This window comes from Epinephelus fuscoguttatus, linkage group LG16, assembly GCF_011397635.1.
Source record: "Epinephelus fuscoguttatus linkage group LG16, E.fuscoguttatus.final_Chr_v1".
Classification (NCBI taxonomy): domain Eukaryota; kingdom Metazoa; phylum Chordata; class Actinopteri; order Perciformes; family Serranidae; genus Epinephelus; species Epinephelus fuscoguttatus.
Window position 1 is genome coordinate 28,102,670 of NC_064767.1, and position 10,482 is coordinate 28,113,151.

Sequence of the window (10,482 nt, forward strand, 5' to 3'; positions counted from 1 at the left end):
TTAGTTGGAAATGGCTGCGAAAAAAAAGAAGTTTAAAACAGTTTTCTCATAACATTGCTTTGGTTTTCACTCTACAGAAGCAAAGTGTTCCTGGTAGGAGGCCTTCAGCCCCACAGGAAAGGTAAGATGCTCATTCAGAGTGCGTTTTTGTTTCTACAGACATGTTGTTTAATAACTCTTTAATTTTCCCCACAATACTCCAGAGATGACCACAAAGACACAGAGTGTCTGTACGATTTATCTCTGTAAAATAACCAACCATGTTTCTCTTTAGACCTACTGTCACCACCTCAGATGCTCGAACTGCGTCACAAAAGGAAGCCATGAGGAATTTTTGGCGTTGGCTGCTGATCAACTACGGGGTATGTTTCACAGAAAAGAGCCAATGTCACCAGATATTAACCAGCCAGGACTCAGTGAGAGTACTGATATAGTTAATTGTTATGTTTGCATTATTGAACAATTCAAGTTTGTTTTTTCTCCAACAGAGAAAACATCGCATCACGCCAGTCAACATCACCAACGCTGAAAGGACAGACTCACCAAACCCTGAGAGGAGGTAGTGACATTCATTCCATGCTGCTCTCAATGTCTGTCAGGAACATAAAAATAATAGATAGATAATTTTTTTAAATTCCTCTTAAATTCACTGACTAATATTCTCACATAGATAAACTTTTCCTAACGTAACATATTTTTAACTATAAGTAACCTTAATGAAATCATGTTCTTCCAGTTTTTTGGTGGTTGCTTTTGTTTAAATCTTGCAGTGATATTCTGTAGCGAAAGTATTCTTAAAATATTTTATTTATTAATTTTACCTGGGAGTCTTTTTGTGTATGTTCTGCCTCTTGATGATGACAATTTCTTCTTACAGCAGCAGTCCTGCAACAACGAACAACACAGATGAGCAGGACGAGCATGACGACTTGACGTCGTTTCGCTCACTGGATGACGTCACGCAGGCAAATTCAGCCGACATCACTGACCTCGAGGAGAAGCTGTTCATGGCCCGACTCAACGAGTAAGTGAAAAGCTGTCACTACATTTTGTGTGTCACTATACCAAAATGTTCCAGTTAACCATCACGAACTGAAAACAGACTTAAATAGCAAAAGCTACGGCTATGCCTATACTGTCTGGGGTTACACTAGGGGTTACGTTGGCTTCCTCAACCAACTTTGTCACAGAGGCAGCAACTTATAAACACACACTCTGCTCTGTCAGCCTCTTGCTTGTTTATTAACCATGTGTTTGTGTTTTTTTGTTTTATCTCCATAGCAACGAAACAAATGACATCTGGGACACTGATAGTTCTCTGGATAGTCCCATCGACTGCTTCGGGTGAGTACATGTGCACATGAATCACAGTTGTAACGAGAGATGAATCCATCAAATCAAACTGAAATACCTGTTTGTGATTGGTCAGTGAAGAATTAATACTGACGTGTGTTTTGACTCGCTGTGTTTCTGTGTCAGATTTCCAAACATTGGGCAGACCTGCTATATGAACGCAAGCCTGCAGAGTCTCCTAACATTAGAGGACTTCATTGGGGGCATCAGTCGCATGGAGAAGGTCTGGAGCTCAGTACCTGAGGCTCAACTGATGAGGTACAGCAGCTACACACACACATTCACACATACGTCATTCTCAAGTTTTTCCACAAACCTGAGTACCAAAATGAAACACATGCAAAAATGTCTATTTTTTCCGTCTCGCCTTCTGTAGAAGCTTGATGGATGTCAGGGACGTTCATTCGTCCATATACGCTCAAGTTAAAATCCCCCTTATGGAGTTCTTTAAGGATGTGGTCTCTGCCCAGGCACCTGCGTTCTGGGACACTCTGCAAAAGGTGAGTCAGCTGCCTTTACATTCTGTTGTTTCGCCTCCTGACTGTCTGTGCTCTGTGTTTAAACTCTTCTCTGTGTATACAGGATGCTCATGAGTTCCTGACTGCAGTCCTGGAACAGATCAGAGGTCTGGCCCCTCTGCTGCAGGAGGCAGCAGTTTTCATGGGCACACATTATACCTGCCCTGTAGAGGATCACCTGGTGATCACAATGGAGAACACCAGGACATGCAAAAGGTGAGACTGCACAGTTCAGGGTCACACACAGTCAATTTTCAATGGTGCCACCTTAATGATCTGGTCTTGAATAAGCCCTGCTCTTGTCCTGTTATGAAACAAAATTGTGTTGTGACCACTGCAGCCAATATTAATGTGTATTGTCCCTTTAATGTGCAGCTGTGGAGCACAGTCAGTGAGACAGGAGGAATTTACAAACCTGTCTCTAGACCTCATCCCTGGAGGCTCTGTGGAGGAGATGCTCCAGGAGTACCTTAAGGTAAGATCCACAAATCCTCCTTCAGTCACATGATCACTGACTGATCTAAAACATCATGCAACAAACACCACACACACACACACACACACACACACACACACACACACACACACACACACACACACACACACACACACACACACACACACACTGCCTCTGTCTGAGCATGTGGACGTGTTGTAGTTGTGTTCATAACACACAGCCTGTTTCTCTGTGCTGCTCTGCAGGAGACGGAGGTGGAGTTCAGGTGTGACTGCGGAGAGAACACATCAAGCTGCAGATCATCCCTCCTCACTCTGCCACAGTAAGTGACATCACATCTGACAAAAATGATCACCTGACCTGGGTGGTTCCCAAACTGGGGTCGACGGACCCTGAGGGACCCTTGAGAGTCAGTTGATCTCAGCATCAGACACCGACACACAGAGGCACCCTATGTGGCAGTATGACACGCAGCGGGCAGCAGCAGTTTGTGACGCTGCCTGCAACAACTGTAGTATAAAGGGAAAGAAAGTCTGTGTAGGGCAGGCAGGAGGGGAGGCGAATGGGTCAAACAGACTCTAGACTTTCAGCTGGGAGCCAACTGTTCACTTCCTGTGTGAAACCAAAACCAGTGGAGTTATTTTAATAATAACATAGTGTGCTAGCGTGTGTAGCACGCTACGCTACTGAAGTATGTCATGTGACATATGTAACATAACGACATTGGTAACGACTGAACCTATTTTAAGCAAAACCTTGTTGGTTTTTGTCTACATCTAACTTTAGTTGCCTAAACCTGACAGTGAAAGGAAGTAAACATAAAAATGAAGTCTTTTACCTACGTTGCAAGTTTATTTTGAGAGAGAACGTATGCATGTAACGAGCATAAACTGCACATTTCCTGTGAAAACAGAAGTGTATTTGAAAAGACACGTAAGGAGCGTAGATTATCAGGTCGTCCCTGAATATTCAAAGCTGACGCAGGGGGGTACCTAGGGTGTCATATTTTGAGGTGTAGGTCCACTGACAAAGCGTCAGTATCTGACAAGTTAGGATGAGAATGTGTTGCTCCACTTTGTCTTTAGGCTCAACATTAATCCTTTCATATTTTCATACCTTCTCCCTCAGAGTGCTCATCCTGCAGCTGAAGAGGTTTCGCTACTCTCCCTTCTTTGAGCTTGAGAAGGCTGATGACCCTGTCTTGCTGATAAGGGACCTGCTGGTCTCCTCCACACAGGTTAAGAAAAACAGAAACGCAAAAATCAGGCTCATGTGAAAGTAAACATGTGGACAGTGTGTGCTGTTGTTTTGTGTGTGTACGTGTGAAGCTAACTCTTCTGAACTGTGTTCCTTCACAGGATGGAGGCTGCTACAGCTTGATCAGCGCCATCAGCCATTTTGGCTCCACAGAAATGGGTAAGAGAAGCACACACTGAAGGCTGAATGTGATCGTCTGTCGTCCTCTGTCATGCTGTAGATAGAAACGTTTCAGGTCCTGATGGATTTAACCAATTATAATTATTCACTTTATTTATTCTGAGTAGTTTTTAGTGGAACTTTATCCTTTTCTGTGTGAAATTGATGGTTATTTTTTACTATTCTGATTGATAAATTTAGTTATTAGCACTCTCTGCTTTATTTGGAACTCTTTTCTGCTACCTTCTTTTATTTTATGTAGAAAACCATAAAAGTTTTAAACATCATGTCATATTCAGAATCTTTTTGATACTACTCTCTAAGTTGTAACTAATGGTTTTATGAATGGTTAAGAAATAAATAATAATGCTTTATAGGTGAGTTATACGTCAAGCTGTCGTGATTCTAAAAAATACCCCTTTGTCTGTTATCAGTTAACCCTCATAACCTCCACTATGTTTTAAGATATTAATCAAGATCTCTCTCTTCATAGGACACTACATCAGCGAAGGCATCCACCCAGATAACAATCCGGATGAACCAGATGATCTTTGGCTCACCTACAATGATTCAATGGTCTTTGAGACGTCCGGCAACTTAGTCTGTGAGCAGCAGGAGAGGGGTGCTTACATCCTGTTCTACAAGAGAAGTAAGAGGACAACACCGTCACATCTTAACTCAAGTCCTGAAGAAGAGAGAGATTTTTAAATGCGCCGACATAGTGTTTACATCAAGTGTGTTGTCTTCATTCTCAGTAGTGTAACCCAACTGACGACGTGATGTCGGACTAAGAGACCTGGACACACTCAAGACGTGATGTCGGACTAAGGGACCTGGATACACCACACGGAGACAGGATGACCATCATGGAGCCAGGAGACCCGCCACGGGACAAGGAAGGTAAGTGAGTTTCTCAACTTGTCTGTTTTCTTGGTGCAGTTGTTCAACGTGACGGTGGACAACAGATGACCAGGAAAGACGACTGGAGGATGAACGAAAAAGATGTCCCGTGGCCAGGAGCAGCTGACGGTTCCCTTGCCCTTAGGAGGATGGGCCCCCCCAGAGAGCCTGGTTCCTCCCAAGGTTTCTTCCTCTAGCAGGGAGTTTTTCCTTGCCACTGTCGCCTCACAGTCGCTGGACAGCAGGACAGACCCAACACATCTCATCAGCATCGACACCACAGTTGTAGAGATGGTCCTGCATTGTGCCAGAGTATGGCTTGCTCTCTGGGGAGAACTACAAAAAGAAAATCAAAGAAAATAAATACTATTGGACTTTAAGATTTTGTTGGTTGTATTTTAATGTATTTTTCAGTGGGAGTTTTTATAGCTCCATAATTTAGGGATTCACCATCAACAATCTATAATATCATCAAAAGATTCAGAGAATTCTCTGCATTTAAGGGGCACAGGTTCAGTCCAATACTCCGCACGCTGGAACAGAGAGCTGGTGAGTCACTGGTGTCCACTGAATGCACACAAACAGCAAACAGTTCAGAGGTGTGCAGCGGGACAGTTAGGAAGCAGACAGGACGTGGAATCAGATGAGCAGAGGGTTCGATACAAGGGGAACACACAAGGGAAGCCAACACATTTGTGAGGAGCCGACTGTAGGTAGGTCGTAACCACTGAGGAACCAGCGGTGATGATGAGTGGATTCTGTGGCAGACACACAAAGGCAGAATGTGCAGCCATGCTGTAAGGTAATCCACAGTGCAAGAAATCACAGGCAGCAGAACAGGTAAACTCACAACAGAGAGCTGACTGGCAGTCAGAGGCAGTGCCAGACATTGTAGACATCCGGGGCTTAAGCATGGTCTAACTAGGGGGGTCCAGGGGCATGGCCCCTAAATTTTGAAAAAAGACTGACCTACAATAGATTCAAGTTACTGTATACTCAACCTGCTGCCCCTTGCTGTGAATCATCTTCCTCCTCTTCCTTGAATTCCCCTGACTCATCTGTGGGTCAAAGTAAATGCAGTGCATTGTTTATAATATAACCTACTGTAATATAAAATAATATAAGATAATACAATATAATATAATATAACAGAACTGGTGACAAGGGCAGCCCTGGTGGAGTCCAACTCTCACCGAGAACAGGTTTGACTTACTACGCGAACCACACTCGCGCTCCTTCGGTACAGGGGCTGGATGGCCCCTAGCAAGGGGCTTAAAACCCCATACTCCCGGAGCACCCCCCACAGGATTATAATATAATATAATATAATATAATATAATATCTAATACCAAATATCAGCTTCAGTGGATAGGTGGAAAACATTCTGCCCTCATTCAACCTGTAATTGTGCACAATGGACTAGGTTGAAATATGGAAAATAATAATGTCGAAAGAAGCCTATTAAATCAACACAATGCAAACATATTGCTAACCAATGCATTGTTAATACTTTGTTTGCATCTTCATGTTGGATGTGGTTGAGTGACAGAAAGAAAGGGGTCAAAGTTCAATCAGCTGTCGAACAGGGGCTTACAGAACGTGACGCAAGCCACTTGCTACGTTGCTAACGCTAACCTTCAGACGGTAGAGGATGGAAGCAGACAAACTTGTAATGAGAACGTAGCAAATGTAACCTTTCTATTCTACTTCAATAAAATCTGAGCTAACACAGCATGTCAACCACTGATATTTTATTTTCTTAAATTACTCTTGGATTTCTAAAATCTTTGGTGGACATAACGTCAGGTAATGTCATGCTTTTGTAGACTATTTGCAACATCAACATCATAAGACAAAGATGTCTATGCCAGAAAATGGATCATAATGGTGACTTCTTTGACATTATAACCAAGATTGGTATCATAAGTGTCTAATGTTGCTAGATGAGGTTTCAATTTCACGTCAAGAGATATTTCATAAGTTCTTATGACAACTTATGAGTCATTCTATAATTAGGGGTACATTTCACATCAACCAAAAGGTGAAGAAATTACTATACTTTTTTGATAAACAATGTTGCTGTTTCCATAATATACCCCCTGAATGTGGTAAATTCATTAATTGCCATGCTTAACCTCAAATTACTTTTTAAATATTTTAATGAAAATAAACTGTTGATTCATGAATTTGTCAACTGTATTAAATGTTGTGTCATAGAAAACATGAATGAAGTACTACACATTTTTTAAAGGTTTTCTGTCTAACTGCTTTCAAAATATGAAATTTGAGCTGGATAATGGACATTCTATGGGATACTATCATCATGGATGAGTATTTTTTCAACATAAATCCACATTATGCTGAATTTAGAGTTATTCAACATCCTTATGCAAGACTTCCCTCAATAGTGATACCCCACACCATTAGAACTGACCATTAACTCATAGTTAGTTCCTCATTAGTTCTTTAGTAACGACTGTAATTTTTGTGTATCTTACACAAAAAAAGGGTAACTAATGAGTAGGTAATGATTCAGTACTCATTACCTACTCATTTTGATGTCTCACTTTACTTTAGGGTACACAAAAAGGGTAGATAATGATTAAGTAATAGTTAGTTCCTCATCAGAGTTGGGTACAACTTAAAAAGTACTTACTTTTTGCAGTAACAAGTAACCTAACGCGTTAGTTTGCTGTTTGAGTAATCAAATACTTAAGTACATTTTCAAACAAGACATCAAGACATACTTTTAGAACGCTGGTCCTTCAGCTCCGAAACAGCAACGGCTGTCGTTTGGTTCTAATAACAGAGATAACGTTAAACCTATCAGTCTGAAAGAAGCCATGGAGCTTGTGGCTCGCTACGTGGTTGGAGAAATGCTGCCGTTGTCTCCGGTGGAGTCTAAATAGGTGGAGTAGGACTCGCTGACAGACATATTTCAGACTCAGGACTTGCATTATGCCTGGTACACGCTAAACGCTGGTACTCACCAATTATCCCCGGTCGTCTTTCACGGCGTGTGTGATGTCATCGGGTTATTCTTGTCCTGTTTTTATTACTTTCACTATTATTTGAGTCACTGTGTCTGTTCATGTGCCAGCCGACATGTTGTTGTAGTCACCTAAAAGCGTCAGCAGATGGCAGGAGCTACATTTGAAGCGCCATAAGTAAACTATCAAGCTACTGTATCTTCCACAGGAAGTTCTGACAAATGTTTCAGAATAAAAGCCTATTTAGAAAATGGAGGGATTCTCTAGCCGAGGTTATAAGAGGCTTTTAATTTGAAACAAGTGTTGAGTTTGAAATGATGGTGCGATATGTTAACTTTACAAAGACAACGGAGCGGATAAAAAGTAAATATATAAACACACAGAGGGATTAATAAATAACGGACCGTCTATAATGTAGTTTGTTTCAAATGAAGCTGGGAGCCTCTGCAGTTGTGGTGAGTAAAAGCCCCGCCGCTATTTGTTAATGCTATTACTTTATGTCCGACTGTGAGGATGTACCATTGTTTGCTAGCTTGATGCTAATGACAGTAACGTTAACTCAGCGGGTTGACAAAGTGCCTCTGCTGTTTCACACCATCATTTCCCCCTCTTACTCTGTGTGGTAACATCCCTAGAGGAAATATTAAAAACGCTGGGGTGTTGTTGTCATACAGTTGTCTACGGCAGCAGATCGTTCTGTGTTTCTACTGGTCAAAGTGACGGCTGTGATGGGAGAATTGGATCTCAGTGAAGGGCAAGCGGTGCATAACTTTAATTTTGGAGACAAAAAAATGTAGGCTTAGCGCCCTGTGGTCCATGGGAACTGCCCATTGGTCCGACATCCCATTGTTCCGACCATATTAAACTCATTGTTCCGAAGTCCGTTCCGAAATCATCATGATGCCCTGTGGTTAAGGTCTGGTTAGGTTTAGGCACAAAAACCACTTGGTTAGGGTTAGGAAAAGATCATGGTGTGGGTTAAAATGAAAAAGAAAGTGACAAACACATAAGCTGTGAGCCTGCTTCGCCTCAAGCCTTTCCCAGCTGACCCAGAGCCGGTCGCGGCGCACCATCAAGGCGGAAGTACACCCGCTGGGAGCCGTTCAGCACCGCGGACTGTTGGACTAATGGGATGTCGGACCAATGGGCTGTCGGACCAATGACATGGACCTGTGGTCCATTGCCCAATAGGAAATACTCAATACTCAAAAGTACTTTAAAAGTGCTTGAGTTACTTTTCTCAGGGAGTAAAGTTGGAAGTACTTTTAAAGTAATTGAGTTACTTTAAAACGTACTTTGATTACTTTGAAAGTAACCCTTACCCAACACTGTTCCTCATTAGTTCTTCAGTAACTACTCCTCTGAAATTTGATCAGGAGTTACTGAAGAACTGACCATTAACTAATAGTTAGTTCCCCATTCATTCCAAATTTGTTTCATAGTAACTACTTTAAATTTTGTGCACCTCAAACAACTGTACTGTGAACAGCGGTGTGATCAGTATACAGTACTTTACACGCAGCCCCCATGATAAATTCTTTAAGCTTAGCCTACCTAAAATGTGACACACTATCATATTTATTTCTAAGGCATCATCGTACAGAATAACATGCATGGTCATATTAATGTGTATGTGTTCTGAAAATGATAAATAAAACTCTTCTCAAGAATTCTGCTGTCTGTGATTTTTTAAATGTAAATCAATCAGTAATGCCTCCACTAGAGCATTCCTCAGAGTTCCTCATTAGTTCCTCAGTAACTACTCTAATTTTATGTACCATAGTTCCTCAGTAACTACTCATTAGTTCCTCATTCGTTCCTCATTCGTTCTTCAGTAACTACTCTAATTTTGTGTACCTTAGTTCCTCAGTAACTACTCATTAGTTCCTCATTAGTTCCTCAGTAACTACTCTAATTTTTTGTACCTTATTGTAAGGTGTTACCCTTTGTGGAATGGAGTAGGTGTGCAGGCGTTACTATTTTCCTTCATGTAAGCTGTTTTTTGTGATAGCCTTGAACCTACGTGATGTGCGTATAACTATTTTCCCTGAACCTGATGCAATGGTAGTGCAATGATATTGTTTTGGTATCATTAAGGGAAAATGGCCTCTTCAAAATAATGAGGGCATTTTTATTATACTGTAATCATATGATGGCTTTTTGCAATTTGTACTTGTAACTGATTAAATCAATCATGAAATGTAGACCATTGAAAGCCATAAACTAAACTCTACATGGAAGCAAAAAAATATTTAACAGTGCAAGGAGAATTAATCCTGTATATAAAAAAAAAAAATTCTTTAAAAGGCTGTAAACTTTACAGCTAGTTCTCAGAGGCCTGGAGTAATTCACTTCTCTCCAGTTTGGAAGGCTCAGCTGTCTCAACAGTCTGTGAGCCTTTGAATATCTGTAATGAGCTTGTAAGTATGAGAAACAGCAGAAATACCTTTTGAGAAAGGGCCACATCAGCATGATCAGTGATTATAGAAACATGTCCACAGAAACCGTCTCAATTTGAGTACAATGAGACTGATGTTTTATCCACATGTAAGTCATTATAATATTGAGTAAATTCAGATTCTTGTCTGACCATTAAAACCACAACAGACTGCAGATTGCAGATTTTCCAATATGCTCAGAGGACTGTTGCTTGTCTTTCACACTTCCAGTTCACACACTCCAATTCTCTCTGCCAATTACACGTTGCATTTCACCCACACACTTTATCTGGAATCTACTGCCAAACCGGTCACACTGCTACGGTATTATCAGTCCAGCGTATTTCATCAAAATCCAGTCACATTTAGTAGAGTGGCATGAGACACATGATTTGGAGGAGCCGTTGTGT

General features: G+C 41.3%; 1 protein-coding gene across 1 annotated transcript; it reads left to right on the forward strand.

The window, feature by feature from the left end:
- Positions 1-260: 260 nt before the first annotated feature.
- Positions 261-4,970, forward strand: LOC125903875 (ubiquitin carboxyl-terminal hydrolase 37-like). Its single transcript, XM_049601054.1, has 13 exons — positions 261-362; positions 489-559; positions 878-1,024; positions 1,282-1,344; positions 1,480-1,611; positions 1,730-1,853; positions 1,936-2,087; positions 2,247-2,346; positions 2,574-2,650; positions 3,457-3,565; positions 3,687-3,744; positions 4,238-4,393; positions 4,500-4,970. Exons 1-13 carry the CDS (start codon positions 261-263, stop codon positions 4,505-4,507), a joined length of 1,299 nt encoding a protein of 432 aa, XP_049457011.1. The 3' UTR covers positions 4,508-4,970.
- Positions 4,971-10,482: the final 5,512 nt, after the last annotated feature.

Bases quoted from the DNA above. Each gene is read 5' to 3' on its own strand.
- LOC125903875 (XM_049601054.1), top strand. From the start codon at position 261: ATGTTTCTCTTTAGACCTACTGTCACCACCTCAGATGCTCGAACTGCG. The intron at 560-877 runs GTAGTGACATTC...TTCTTCTTACAG, and splicing joins TCACCAAACCCTGAGAGGAG to CAGCAGTCCTGCAACAACGA. The intron at 1,025-1,281 runs GTAAGTGAAAAG...TTATCTCCATAG, and splicing joins TTCATGGCCCGACTCAACGA to CAACGAAACAAATGACATCT.